At 46.6% G+C, this 15,389-nt stretch overlaps 1 protein-coding gene across 10 annotated transcripts in view; it reads right to left on the reverse strand.

Moving 5' to 3' along the window:
- Nucleotides 1–15,389, reverse strand: part of LOC131664912 (protein lap4) — a 37,627-nt gene that overhangs the window by 18,366 nt on the left and 3,872 nt on the right. For 8 of the 10 annotated variants that reach the window (XM_058936372.1, XM_058936374.1, XM_058936378.1 and 5 more), the window contains exons 3-9: nucleotides 4,659–4,737; nucleotides 3,943–4,032; nucleotides 3,739–3,859; nucleotides 2,843–3,269; nucleotides 2,363–2,641; nucleotides 1,884–2,086; nucleotides 145–255 (exon numbers count right to left, since the gene is read on the reverse strand). In XM_058936372.1, the coding sequence (XP_058792355.1) occupies nucleotides 145–255; nucleotides 1,884–2,086; nucleotides 2,363–2,641; nucleotides 2,843–3,269; nucleotides 3,739–3,859; nucleotides 3,943–4,032; nucleotides 4,659–4,737 (1,310 nt within the window). The remainder of the gene's footprint in view (nucleotides 1–144; nucleotides 256–1,883; nucleotides 2,087–2,362; nucleotides 2,642–2,842; nucleotides 3,270–3,738; nucleotides 3,860–3,942; nucleotides 4,033–4,658; nucleotides 4,738–15,389) is intronic. The other 2 variants (XM_058936373.1, XM_058936379.1) reach the window with 1 other exon arrangement.

Below are 15,389 nucleotides of genomic sequence, written 5' to 3' on the forward strand. Positions count from 1 at the left end.
CAATATGGAGACCAACAGCATCGTTTAGTTCGCCGTCGCACGCACGTTGACGCGTTTCATTATGTTTTGTTTATTTGGTTTTTGCCTGGCTTACAGGAGATGGTGCAACATATCTAGATGATTATCAAGACAGCTATTACTCACCTGTTCGTCTGCGGATGCAGAACGACTGTCGTTCTTTCCCTTGCTAAAGAGCTTGTGGGCTTTCGCCTTCAGCTCTTTCGGATGAGGAGTGTTCTGTCTCACGAACGGAGTCTGTGGGAATACATGGTTTTACTTATAGGCATGCCTTTGACTAAATATTCATACGTTAAGTTTTCGGTTTCTCTATTTTGCTGTGAAACATCGATTGGGTTTAATACGTTTATAATTATAGATACATGTATATTTATATCAGATTGTATATATTCACTTTTCATTTTGTCTATATGGATGCGTGACAGAAATGGTGGTTTGTTTTTTCAGGTTTATATGGTAATAACAAGGTGTTAAGTGAGAAGTAATATCGTGTATTTAACGGCTGTTAGTGATTGTACGAGTACTTATAGTGATTGTCAGTGACGTGCTGAATATCGCATGCAATCCATAAACACACGCACACAAACATATTATTATTATAATATATATATATAGTAAATCTAGAGATTCATATATATATAGTAATAGATATAGTAATAATGAATACGTATAATCCAAGAAAAGAAAAAAATAGATATCTTTCACTACTGCACATAGGAGCATATCGTATCGTCAGTGCATTACCGTATATAGAAAACAAAAGAGAAAGACAACTAAAAAACATACATATTAATTAAACGTAGACATTACACCAGATACCTTTGGACCGTTAATTGCTCACATGGCACCACCGAGGCACCAAGAGAAGAAAAACCGAAATTTAACCTGAAAAATCATCAACTAATTCCAGTTTCTTTTGACCGTGCGTAATTGTGATTATTTCATTAGTTTTTTTCTGACAAGATTTTTCGTGCAGGTTTCATTTTATCGTTATCTAAATAAAACAGTTATGTCGTAATATCTATGATGTATGACAAAAATCATAAAAGTTTCTTTAATGATCTGATAAGTGAATCAACTCAAAACATAATCACGTTCAGCTATTGCTATATGAGATATACACAAGAGAAAGAAAAAGCAAACAGCTGTTTGTCTATTCTTGTCTAAAACGATATCCATCGCAATCTCAACTGTAGCCACTCGAAATTTAAAAAAATAGTTAAAGAAAAGCCGCCTTCGATCTAATCACAAAACGAAAAAAAAAAATGAGAACAAGTCGCTCGAATGAGTACTGCAATGAAGATACGATACACAAAAATTTCTCGCACATCGATATAATCATCTGACACAATGAGCATAAAAAAAAATATAGTATATGCGATATATATAAAACCGGTGAGATACACAAGTGGCTTGTAATAATAAAAAACCAAAAACAAAGGAAAAAAACTATTACAAAAGAAGTAATCAAGTCGCGTGCTCTCATGTAGATACGCATCATCATCGTGACAAGCACAGAGCAGATAGCCGCAGCAGCTTGCCGTTGGTGTATGTCTCTGATCTGCTGCTACGCGAGAGATAGAGATAGAGAAAAAGAGAAAGAGAGAGAGAGAGAAAGAGAGAGAGAGAGAGAGAGAGAGAGAGAGAGAGAGAGAGAGAGAGAGAGAGAGAGAGAGAGAGCGAGCGAGAGAGCCCAGCTTGCTGTTCCAAGCATGCAAAAGTATTGTATAGTGAGATAGATATAGATAGAAGTTGAGCATAAGGAGCAAAAAAAAAAAAACGAGGAGGGGGCAGGTCGCGCTAAAACAAGTGAAAGAAAGAAATGAAGATTAAGGGAGACGATATACGGGACTCGAGGAGCTCACCTCCTTGTCGGCTTCCGGTGGCTCGTCCGAAAATTTGACGCTGTGACTGCGCGACGGCTCGCGCTCCGACCAGTTTTCCTCGTCGCTGCTATTGCCGCCAACCTCGCGCATCTCACCACCGCTCGGTGGCGCCCCTCCTGGACCCACATGGCTTCCTATTACGTTCTCTCGCATACCCACCATCATGTTCAATCTCGTGGTGTCTGCAATGCAATGTTTTCGTCAACGGATCATTAATGCGCTTTCACTTTGGTGTAATCGACGGCGAAGACTAGAGAAGCACCTTCGCCGGCTATTCTAATGATTCACTCGTTACAGTTGCATTTCAAACTTAAGGACTGCAGTTAGCCATCCTTCGAAATAATCGAGCGTAGGTGACTAACGAATTAAACTGGTCTGACTGAAGAGCCTGAGAGCTGCTGATATCTCGCGACGTCGACCTCGTTATAACGCATTAATTCGAGAATAGCATAACTCACCGTCGCGCTGATAGTCACGCTGCGGCAGAAGAAAGCAAGTGAGCACCTCCTGGCCGGTCTGTTTGTCGACGTCCGGTTGGAAGGTGAGCATAGGTTGGGCTTGGTTTTCGCTCAGCCATACGGCCTTCAGATTTAAATTGATCATCGAGTAGGGTAGAAACTGCAATTTGTTGCCGGACACGTCGAGCACATGGAGGTCGGTGCATTGACCGACCTCCGAAGGCATGTGCTGCAGTTTGTTGTCTCGCAGCGACAGGACGCCGAGCTTTTTCAAGTTGCCTGGGGAGCACGAGACAAGGCGGAAGAGGTTAAGAGAAGAGCACAGAAGAAGAACGAAATTAGTCGCGGACGTAATCGAGCTTGAGCGCTCTTCCGAGCAGAGTGAACGAGTTTCCTCGCGATTGTCCTCGGAAAAGTAGACTTCATAGGCCACCCTCGCGGGCTGGAAAGACGAAAGGTGTGAAAGGTGTGTCTGCTCACCAATTTCCGTAGGTAGGTACTGCAGGCTATTCCTATCCACGTTCAGATTGTTGAGATTGACGAGCTTGCCTATCGTCGTGGGCAGCTCCATTAGGAAGTTTTCCGTGAGTATCAGCTCTTGCAGGTTGACCAGATTGCCGATATTGGGATTCAGCGCCGACAGACGATTCTGATCCACTTTGAGAATCGTCAAATTTTTCAGTTGACCTATGCCGTCGGGCAGCCTCTCAATTACGTTCTGAGAGAGATGCAGGTCGGTCAGCGATTCCAGTCCGCCAATTTCTTTCGGCAAGTCTTCGAGACGATTCTCCGATACGTCCAGGCACACGAGGGTACGCAGTTGGCCGATTTCCGACGGTAGGTGCTGCAGCTGATTTTGATCCAGCCAAAGCTCCTCCAATGCGGGTAACTCGCCGATGTATGGTGGCTTTAAATGATGCACGGCTCATCAGACCGCTTTTTTAATGATACCCTTGCGTAAATAGCTCTCGCGATAGAAACCGATTCAACTGTTCTTGCGCTCATCCGAAGACGGAAGCAGTAAATTAAAATCGAACCAATTACGTTTTCACAGAGCAGCTCCGAAGAAAATTCATCGCGCGATAACGGTACAACAAAAATAAACAGTCGTTAGAGGAGCTCGCATGAAAAAAAAAAATAAATAAAAAAAATAAATAAAAAAAGCAAAAAAAAAGGCGCAAACATTTGAAACTCATAAAGCGGAGCAAACGAAACGGGATATCGCGAAACTTTTGTAATAAATAAAGCAAGCAGCAGCAAGAAAATCCGTCGAAAAAGTGTGCGCGTCGTCTCATCAAACTTTCATAAAACTTGTTTCTTCCCGTGAGAGCACCACGGGAGAGGTTCGCGAGGGAAATATTCGAGCGAACAATTACCAATTCTTCGATGTCATTATCGCCAAGATCTAACCGCTCGAGCTTTCTCAACTGTGAGACACTCTCGGGTAATGACTTGAGCAAGTTCTCCCTCAGCTCCAGCGACTGTAACGCCTCGAGTCTGGAAAATTGCGAAACCAACGAGTTCCCTCGGCTGTCAAGCTGCCTGTCGTCCTCGAATGTTAATGTCATTGCTAAACTTACCCCCCGAAATTTGGCGGCAACTGTGACAGCGACATGTCATTGAGACCGAGGACTGTGAGATTCCTCAGCTCGACGAAGCCGGAAGGTAGCCTGCAAGAAAGAACAGCTTATCTGACCTGACCACTTTCCTTTTCTTTCGGAAGAACCTTGGCCAAGAAGCATGCTGTATACACTTTCTGAATTTTAATGAGAGAACTGCACCCAGCATGCAAACAAATTTCTCGCTAATGATTAGGTGGTAAAAACGAGGACTGGAGGGGCTCTTGACTTTTTCTCTCATCACGTGGGATTACCTAATAATCACATATTTCGTTCGCCAAACGATCTCATTGTGCGTGCGTCTGTGTCAGGGGGAGGGGGAAAACCAAGAAAATCGGGTTGCTACTAATTGTAATCATCACGTGGTGGGAGAAAACATTAGAGGGTATATTTCTTTCCTTTCTTTTTTAATGAATTTATCGAGAATACACAAGGAAGAGAAGATTAATTATAATGCATGGAGTGTTTTGTTCCAAACTAACGGTACTTATCACAGTGTTTCTCAGCTCAAGACTCGCGTTTTCAAATTAAATAAACCTCATCTGAAATTAACATCATAAAATCTATTACGCAAAGAAAAGAAGAAGCTCTTCTTACGGGGTACGGTGCAGCTTTAAATTATTCGTACGGATTAATTAATAGCCAACATTGACGACTGCGAAGAAAAAAATACTGACCTTGGTATAGGATTGCTGCTGAAATCGGCAACCTGTAGCGATCGCAGGTTCTTGATGTTCTCGGGAATCTCCGGAATTTCTGCAACAACAATGACACTACGATGAAATTGACGCAACACCGGTCGCGTAATCGAGCATAAGAGTTGGCGTTACATGCTCGGGCACACGGCCGTGCCGTTAATTGGGCTATTTAAGAACGAACGCGCCAAATCGAAACGGCTACTGAATGGAGATTCGCGGGCTCGAGCGGACGGCCTTCAGCCGGAAAAGGCTTCTTCGCCTTGTTACGCCGCCGCGACCGACGGCGCGTTTCATTCATGAAAAGAACTCTTACGACCATCAGACGTACACACACGCACGCACACACAAGCCTCTCGAGTATTATCATGAGTCACAATCGCGGGCTAGACCAACTCACTTGGCCTTTTATTCATCACGAGATAAAAATGCCACTTCGCCGCATTCCAGACACATACAAACAACCCACACAACACGCTTCACGTACATCTTTCATTCTTGTTTCTTTCTATAATCCGAGTTCTAATCGTGACTGACGGTGTTGATTCTCTCTCTCTCTCTCTCTCTCGGGCTTTCTTTTCTTATCGAATGTGAGCAAAGCTTCATTGAAATCACCATTATATTTTTTTTTCGGGACGAGCCTGCGTTTTTGTGAGCTTCGCGGTGTGTCTATTGTGCATTACAACATTCGGTAACGCCAGTATGTTTCATTTCTGCAAGGTGCGATAAGCCCAACAGTTCTTTCTCTGAGCATGTCCATGAGATGCAACGAATTTCACGTGTATCGGCAAAGATAAATTAGCATTATTTCCTCTTTATCTTGTTTTCACATGGAAATTCATTAATCCGCTAAAGCGCGTACTGCGCAAGCTTCATCGCGAGTTGCGGTTAGTTTTTTTTTTCTCAACATTGTTATTACGAACGCGCCAGCGAACACGCGCCGCCGACTATGTATGCATAGCTGGGCTCGTCATCGATTTTATAGCTGGCATATATATGTACAGGCTCGATCGCTCATCGATATACAGCCAGTCGAGGTATGCACGTCAGTCGGTAGCTTATTGAATTCCGTTTCCGTAGTGAGCTGCCTCCGATTTCATTATGGCTGCGATAATTAATTCCTTGCTGTTCTCTCTCTCTCTCTCTCTCTCTCTCTCTCTCTCTCTTTCTCTCTCGCTCTCCTTCTTTGCTTCCTATTCATTGTCGAAGAATTTTTGGCTGTAGTCATCATTGCATATTCGTACATTGCGAGGCATCTTTCAAGTCAGCAGTATAACGATTCACTTAACAGGCGATTACTTTTGCCGATGGAAAACGCCTTGAAGTAACTCCAGCGTTTCCGCTGTCTCCGCTTATCGATGAGAGATTTTATCGTCTGCACCGTTATTAACAGCGCTATCAACTTGCAAGAGCGAATTCGCAACTTACTTATCCCAACAACCGACCATCTGCCGCAATAAGATGCTGCATATCGCGTAAACTTGGCACGTCCTGAAGCAATTATCCCCTCGTAGTATCGCAACGCAAACTGAAGCGCGCCTAAGGAAAACAGAAGCAGAAATGGACAGAGCAGTGTAAACAGTAAAAAAGGAGGCTGTTGCGAAACGAAGCCAGCGAGGAGACCTTGAAAACACAACGGTTTACGTGACAAATACGCTGTTGAGCGATACTTGATAGACGATTAAAAAAAAAATTTAATCGAGCTAGTTGTACGCACGCGAAAAGTCCGACACGGAGTTATCGCTCCGCTGGCGAAAGCTCGCGCAAAAGGACAAATACATATTCCAGGAAAACGAGTAATGACAAGCGAGCGGACACAACGGCGATGTTGCTGGCAATTACAAACAAACCGTGATTCCGCTCGGCCACCCCTCCTCCCCCCCTCCCTCTCTTCGCAGCTCCGCGTTGGAGGAGGTACGTAACCGCAGCGAGCGAGCCGAGGTACCGTATGAAAACGCGCGCAAGCACGTCGTCAGAAAACCAAGTGGCGGACTCGACGTGCATTTCAAGCGATGATAGCCATCGGCGTACACGTATACGTGCGCGAGAGAGGAATGGACTTTCGGTAGGAATCGAACGGCAGGCTCGTCGCCTTCGCCGGCCGAGTGTCGCTGGTCTTGCCGACGAAAATTCGCGGACAAGTTGTCACGCGCGCGCCGCCTGACTCGACTGTGCGCTTATCGACTCGATGATGATCGATTTGATGACCTGCCAATTCCATCGAATGCCATGAATACGCGTCTGTTCGACCCACAATAGCTTTGTATACAATAAACAATGCTCAATTCGCGGAGGCTGTTTATTGAGGAAAACCCTTCCTCCAACTAAATAACTACGTGTTTCTGAAGAACAAAAAGAAACCAATCTCACGAGTCCCGTATAATTAGCCTCTCTTTCCTATAAAAATTGTTCTGCTTAGATTCACAAACCATTCATTGTGAAATATCGCTTCAAATGCAATCAATGCGGCTAAGTAAATTCGAGCAGCGCGTATTCGTCCTCTCCGCGGATGAGAAAAATCGTGCACGCGTCGTTGTCGACGTCAATTAAGCGCGAAGCCAACTGCAAAAACAAAAAAAAATGAACAAATTGAGAGAGAGAAAGAGAGAGAGAGAAAAGGGGCATCCCAAACAGCCAACTTTTACCCAAGCGAGCGAAAAAGTTTGCACGTGCGCGCACGGCAACCAGTTGCATTGTTATTCGTCTGCGAGAGAGAGAGAGAGAGAGAGAGAGAGAGAGAGAGAGCGCGCTTTTATTAATTACACAAACGTATATACGCGCACGTACACACACACAGGTATACATATATACGTATACCGATCGATTATACTGTGCTGCCGAGTAATTATATCTAACGGCGTATCGGAGCTTTTCTGTCTCGTGCTTTATACTTGTTTTTCAGCCACAGTGCGCCGTGAGCACGGAAAATTTTATTATCGGTAATAACACCGTGGTTGTTGAACGTATACGCTCTCTCTCTCTCTCTCTCTCTCTCTCTATCGCACGCGTAATGCAATTTTCTATAGTTTTAACAAGCTACACTTCGCGACCGAAAACACCACTTCGCCTTGCCATTACTACCGTATTCTTTTTGCCAATCGCGGTCATTTCACGCTGGCAGCGCGACCTACACGAAAATGCAATTACACCTGGAAAAAGAAAGAAACGAAAACGTATTGATTTCGCTCCACGCATCGTCGTGATTTCTCCCGCCTGTGGTATTTTCAGAGAGCGAATTCACCCTTTACTACGTACAGAGAGACAAGAGAGGAGTCCCCCTGCCGCGAGTTCCGCTTAGTGCTTCCACATTACGAAGCCGACCTACTTTCCGGGCAGACGCGCCGCCACTGCTGCGGCTTCGAGCAGCCAGCGAGCCTGCTTTGTTGTCTCTCCTCCTCTCCCGTTCCACCGGCAAAACTGAATTTTTCATTCGCTTACGTAACACACGCGAGCACGCGCCGCCTTCCTCTCTCCTCTCTTTTCAACCTGTTGCCTCTTTCGCTCGAGCGATAATGTCTTCCGAGCGAGCGGCCACACTCGTCGGCTCATCATCAAACGGTCGCGCGTCAGAGTGCCCTCAGCCGCGCTTCACTTCGCGCCTCTCCGCGTCCACGTAGAGCCGCGGATCTGCGAAGCGCGCCTTCATCGGGCCGAACGGTCTGCGATCACTTCTCCGCGCCGCGCTCGCTCGCGTTTTCTCGTGCCTTCGAAGAAGCTTCGTAATCGAGCTCTTGATAATTGAACCAGATAGATGGGCGGCGGACCATCCATAGCGATATCCCAACCGTTATAACTGCTCGCGCACACGGGAACCTAACAATGTAGTCTAGCGCGAGAACCTTTCTTTCTCTCTTTTTTTTCCGTTTAGTTGTTCTTTCGTCTAAGGAATCGACAAAAAATGCTCATCCGCCGTGTTGCCGTGTTACACGCTCGGCTTGATTGCGTTTTCTAGCGCGTGCGGGGGGTGGTGTGCTGTTGTCTGTTGTCCGCTTTTGTGTAAAAAACTGCGCGCTGCGACGATTGGGTTTCGTTCTTCGCGACGAGTGGCGCTTCGCTCGCAATGACGATCGAATTCCGATGCAAGTATTTTTTCCCCATTTGTACTCTTGGCGAAACCAAGCCTTTCCTTTGCGACGCCTCGTTTGCAGCTCGCGTTGAATTGCAAATAGCAACGAGGAGAGAACACCTTCCCCCGTCGCGCGCGTTGCGCGCGTTTCGCGCGTTTCGCACGAGAGATGCAAGTGATAAGCGGGGCCGGCAAGTGCAGCGGAGCGACTGTTCTGTCGCGAGCGAAGAAAGAGACGTCACGGATTAGATTAGCGGTCGGCGCACATGCCGAGCACTTGAAATACTTGGTCAATAAATAAAGTTACACCTCTGCGATGTCGCGCGTGGGCGCGCTCGAGAACAACAGTGTCTCATCCAATTTGCATGAACGTTTATACGACGCTGGAAGCGCTCAAATCTCATTTTACTCCGAAGAAGATGACGAAACTTCCTACAAATACCATTCCAATAAGCAATCTTGCGTCTAATTGAGAGTCAGTTGGTAAACTGTTACGCCCTTTTTCAGCGGAATAAAAAATACTTTGTTCTAGAAAAAAACGAAGTAAAGTTTGAAAAAGCAAGCTGAAACTGGATTTTCCTCAGCGCGAAAGTTTTAATTAAAAAAATATTTATATTCCACGAAGCCCGAATCGGTTGAACCGTTCTAATTACAAAAAAATACGTCAAGTTTAACAATTGCCGGGTAAATTCCCGGGGAAACTGGCAATTAATTAAGCGTACCCGCGAGAAGCGTTCCGGCGGGCTCGCAAGCTAGCGAGAAAGCACGGCCCGGCCTACGTGGGATCGTTGATGAATTAATTATGCAAGGCTTGGCAGCAGAATTCGGAGCGAAGGGAAAACCGGAAGCATGGGCGTTGCGATGCGTCTAAGCTCGTCGCGCTTCCCGCGGTGATCGCGCTCGTCCGCTCGTCCAGTGTACGATCTCTCACCCCCCTCCCTCGTCGCCTGACTATCGATCGGGCGACCGTGCCAATTCGGCGCGAAATCGAGTAAATAAAACAAATAGGTCGTGCGAAATTCCACCATCGTTTATACAACGGGCTGTAAAGAATGAGGCGTCAAGGCGAAGGTAAACAATAACCTTGACGGTGTATGCAGTCGGTGACAAAAGCAGTCTGCAGCACACGCAAAGAAGCAGGTTAAGGAGCCGTCGAAAGATAAGTGGCGGCAGCACGCGTCTCGTGACATTTCCTGACGGCGGCGCCGCTGAGCAACTTTCGAACGTCGAAGATTGATGGCCTGTGTGTGTGCACTCACCCTATCACGGCATTCGTCTACGATCGCCAGTTCAGATGAGGGGGAGGATTGACGCGTGAAAATGGAGCGTTCCTTTGGTGCGCGAATCGGTCGAGATAGCTCTCGCTGCGCTCGGCTCATTGTGGCCTAGGCTCGGCAATTGATGCGCGCGCGCGGGCTTCGATGGAGGCAGGAAGGAGTGCTCCGCCACATAACCGTTGGCGTTTACAGTTAAAACGCTTTCTGCCCCATTCGTTGTATCGCGCAGGGCGGGGACTGGACTCCACGACAAGTGCAGTCAATTACAGGCCGATAGGAGAGTCCCTATTATGCACCTCCGAGCGCGTCGGAAAGGCTTTTTCGCAGATCGAAGTTGCAGATTGTTGTTGATATCGCGTCGGCTGACCGGGCAGATCTTTTTGCTTGTTGCGGGCTGAGTCTCAGTAAGGTTATTGGGTAGTCATAAAAAATGTTTCCCTCTTTCGATCCTTCCAAGCAAAGTTTACTTTACAAAGTTTGACGACGCTTCGATGACGTTGTCCTTTACCATTGTCAAGACTGCAGGCGAAAAACAAATATGCACATTAATTGGCTAATTCCAATTTTGAAAACGATCTCGCCATAAACGTTAAGTAAGAAAGCTATAAATAAAAAACTTGTTACACAATGACTATAGCACAATTATTATGGGAAGACCAATTTCAATATTACAAGTAGTCGACTAATGTACATGTTTGTTCGCTTGTAGCCTTGATAACGATGATAGATATCGTCACCAATACATCGATAAATTTCGTAAAATAAACTCGGCTCAGCAGGATACAAAGACAGTAAATTAATTTTTTTACCACCCTACCAGGTTCAAAGTTTTTGCCCTTTGTCGGAAGGTCGGAACTCGCGCGGACATCTCGTCTCGACGAGGAGACTGATTTTGAAACGTCGTGAAATGGCGAGAACTCAGCGCGAGCAAATGCCTTCGCGTTTGAACCGTCGCAATGCGATACCATTGTTATTAAATTGCGTTCGCGTCTCAACGCTAGCGTGCCGCGAGTTTCCGCGCATTTGCGAAGATAAAGAAAAATTCTCCGGCGTTTTCAGCGATATCTCGCGTTATGAGATTGGCGCGCGGTAATGCCATATTCCACATCTCTATACATTCGCTAATGTGTTTATACAAGCGCAATCCCATTGAAACGCGCTCTTTCCGTTATTCGTTCATGGAAGCCAACGCTCTTTCAATGATACGCTAGAGGGAGTAGCTCGTGAAAAAGATACAATAAAGTATCTCCCGCTGTAGTGTATTCTAAAAGCGAGCGTTTGCAGAGACACGAGGATAATGATAATTCGTTGAGTTGGTGAAACTTGGTAATAAAGTGGCAACGTGCTCGGAATTGAGTTGGTTTATTGTACGTAGAGCTAAAAATACACCGAGCGTTAATAAATGATGGAGTGTATAACAGTAACGGGCACCGTTTGTATACCAAACGTATTATTTATTTATAAATTGAACACATAAGCCTAATGGACGTTTGTCCAGCCTGCTAGCGATCAAATCAAACGCGCTAATATCAGCCATGAACCGAATCGAAGGCCAGCGAAATAAACAAAAAGGAAAAGGCGCTCATCCCGACGTGACGACCAAATGAAAAAGAAGAAAAAGAAGAAAAAGAAGAAAAAGAAACAGCCCTGGCTCTATCTATATCCCATTGGCTCTGACTCCTGTGGCGTGTACGCGCCGCTCGGCCACACGTAAGAGCGCGCCGCGTCACGTCTAGATCCTAAGGTACACTGCACCCCAAAGCGTATTTCCGGTAAGCTTCTTTGAACGTAACCGCGTGCGCGCGCGCCTCAAACTGGAATGCCCACTGGCGCGTGCTTATTGGCCTTTCATAAACGCTTCTGATTGAGAGCGCCGTTTAAAGAGCCATTGATCTACATTCCATTTATAAATTTTTTTATGAATTTCGAGCGCGAGCGAGAGCAGCAGGCATAAACACTCGTCGAGCTGGCGAGTAAACTTGAACTATTTCGAGAATAGCGTGCGCGCGCGTTTTGCCGCCTCTCTCGCTCTCTCTCTCTCTCTCTCTCTCTCTCTCTGCGCGCGCAATGAAAATTCTCGACAACGGATTAAAGAGCGATCACGGGAGACAAATTGACTGCGAAAATGCACGTTACAGCGGCGTTAAAAAAAGGGAAAGAGGCGGCGAAAGAGCGGAGAAAATAGAGCGAACGAGGCACGGCTAATGGACTTTATTCGCCGAAGCTTTTGAAGTGGCCTTCTCACGCCAGAGATATATTTGCCGCGGTGCTGCCACTATGTCCAGCTGCAACGCTGTCGCACGCATTGACGTCCCATCGGCGCGCGTCACTGCTCGCTGCTTATTACTTAATCGACGTCGCACACTCGCGTGCGCGCACTGTCAAGCTAATGGGACGCTCGGCGCTCCATCAACCGAAATACAGGTACGGGCGTTCGTGAAACGCCGGTGCCGTATATATCCCACTGGCACGAATTCCATTTTCATATTAAACATCGCCGCCGAATGTCATTGCGTTTAATCAAGCTGAAACGCTTTCCCCACGAACGAGAAACCGTTGCGAACGTTGGCCGCCGCGAATCCACGAAGGCCCATAGAGTGACGACCATCGTCTAAATGGCCAGCCGACACGTTCCCCGATGCGCACTGGAAACCCCGCGTCGCTGACAAAACTTGTTGAACGCTCCCTTTTCCTCCCCGCCCGCCCGACCGACCACCTTTCCCCGTCGAGGTGTCATGTCGTCGCATTGATGACGCACTGCCAGCGCCATTCTGATCCACTTTGTCCCGCGCAAGTGACTCCAATCAATGGTTGCCTGCGAAAAACGACAACGGAAGGTTGCGCCGGCGTGCGTGCCGAAGAGCTCTCTCTCTCACTCTTGGCATTGCGTAATATGCCCCCGTCATTACGTTGTTTGCGGGTCATCATACGAGCGCGGGCGCTTTCGCTCGTATAGTTGTCGAGCAGGCCAGAATCCTTCCGTTCGGATTCCATTTCGAGCAGCCAACAGTGGCATTTTCCTTTCTCAATGATCGATAACGATCGTCGAGCGTCGCGTCGACGCTTACTGCCTCGCCGCGGCGTCGAACTTTGTAACGCGTCGTCGCGCTGACCGTGGCGGCTGACACCTAGTGGTAACCCGCGAGTTTAATGAGAGGAGGCGTGGGCGAGACGAGGTCGCATCTCCGAAATCGATCGGCCGCCAGTTGTCAAGCCGCGGACTTAGCTCACCGTGACCCCGTGCGACGCGAGTCTTTGCGCGCGTAGCCATAACCTTGCCGCGCGGCAACTGTGCTTATATCAGCCGACCGCCGCTATGCGCGCACGTCAATTTTTCATCTCGTCGTCGTTTCTTATCGGAGGCTTCGCTACACGGACAGATAATATACCTGCGCGCTCCACTTTTGCGACAACTGCCGCACACGCGCGCACGCACGCATACAGTAACCTTATCGGCTCTCGATAGCGATGTAACCGCTCTCTCTCTCTCTCTCTCTCTCTCTCTCTCTCTCTCCTCTCTCTCTCTCTCTCTCTCTCTCTCTCTCTCTCTCTCTCTCTCTCTCTCTCTCTCTCTCTCTCTCTCTCTCTGTCTCTCCCACCAACCGCGCATGTCACATATCCCACTCGTCGCGACCCGCGCTCCGTACTCGACCGGAATATTTTTCCTTTTGCTCCGGATGCAATTCCTTCTTTCGTTTTTTCCCCGATCTCGGAAGCAAGGGATTGCGCGCATAGAAGCGACTTGCACACTACGCCCCCAGCCGCTTCGTGTGACCAATGACAATCGGCGCCCAGTGTTGTAGGCAACGAACGCGCCTCTCTTGGCGAAAATCACATTCACACGCGCGCAGGTGAGCTCGTCAAGGTGCATTCTCCACGCGGCACGCGAGCGGCATTAGAAAACAGCGAAGGACGCGGCGATGAAACTCGGCTCGTGTATCAGGACCTCGCGGCACGCGATCGCCACAAAATCCTCGTACCTATGCGGCGGAGCTTTTGCCTTTCAAGCTTGCGCACAAACTGAGAAACGCTTTCGGGTGATTCGCTCGATTTCGGTATTTCGACCGCCTCGCACTGCTCAAGGCTCGCGCACCGAGATAAACGTTAGAATAAAATTCTTTATAATCTATAGTGATGACATTTATTATATTACAAAAACTGCTATGTTACGTAGCAAAATTTACTGTCCTCCGGACAGACTCAGGCTACAGGAGAAATTACTATGTCGCTTAGTAAAATTTGTTATGCCCTAAACCTAGTTTTAAAATTATTTATAACTACGAGGAAGAAGAAAAATATTTTTGGATTGTGTATGTTAGTACATATACCTCTTTATAGTTTATTATCCGTTCTACACTAATTTATATATTTATTCATCATCGTTGTCTTTCTTTGCAAACGCAACTTCTGCGATCAAATATTGTCATTTCATAATCTACTTCATCCTACTGGATTAAATTTGACTAATATTTACGATCGTTTTTGATCGTGCCCGTCCCAATAATTTAATTTGTACGCAAAGTGTCGGGGATTCAGCCGCTCGCGAATTGCAGGTACCCACATAACATCACTATGCTTACTTTCAAAACGCCATCTGGCTAGGAAAAGCTAACTAATGTTTCCGCTGTGAACTGGGGACAGCAATTTTTACGGTATTACGTAGTAAAGTTTTTACTTCAGCTATAATAATTTTTATATATTGAATAAAAACTGTTAAAGTTACTGAGTATTATTTTTCTCAGTGCGGCAATTAGCTTTCCTCCGCCACGCCGACCGCTGCGCTATTTTGACAGCGGCTGCGCGAGCACTACAATTATGTTGAATTAATAATCACATGCCTCTCTCTCGATCAGTCGCATCTCCGAGCTATCTATTTTTAGCCACGCTCTCTCTCTCTCTCTCTCTCTCTCTCTCTCTCTCTCTCTCTCTCTCTCTCTCTCTCTCTCTATATATATATATATATATATATATATATATATATATATATATATATATTTAGAGTGAGAAAGAAATGAACGAACACCGAAAAAAATTTGAACAAAATAAAAAACAAAATCGGCGAAACTGGTTCGCCGCGGCGAAACAGGTTTGTCCGGTGCAAACGAAAAGCGCAAAGAAGGCAGACAGGAAAGAGAAAATCGCCGGCAAGGGAAAAATGATTAGATGGATACACTCGCGTGGCGGACGAGGAAGAAGAGAGATTCTTTATACACCCGGCGTCGTTCAATAGATATTGCTTTTCTTTTAATTCTTTTCGGATATGCAAGATTCTTTGATTCTGCCGTGATAAAGCGTAGGAGGTCGACAGATGGGAAAAGCGTGTTGCTACATGGCGTCACATTGCACATTGGAATCGATCGTGACTCGTCG

The sequence above is a fragment of the Phymastichus coffea genome, unplaced genomic scaffold (genome assembly GCF_024137745.1).
Source record: "Phymastichus coffea isolate CEN01 unplaced genomic scaffold, Cenicafe_Pcof_1.1 PCOF00046, whole genome shotgun sequence".
Taxonomy (NCBI): domain Eukaryota; kingdom Metazoa; phylum Arthropoda; class Insecta; order Hymenoptera; family Eulophidae; genus Phymastichus; species Phymastichus coffea.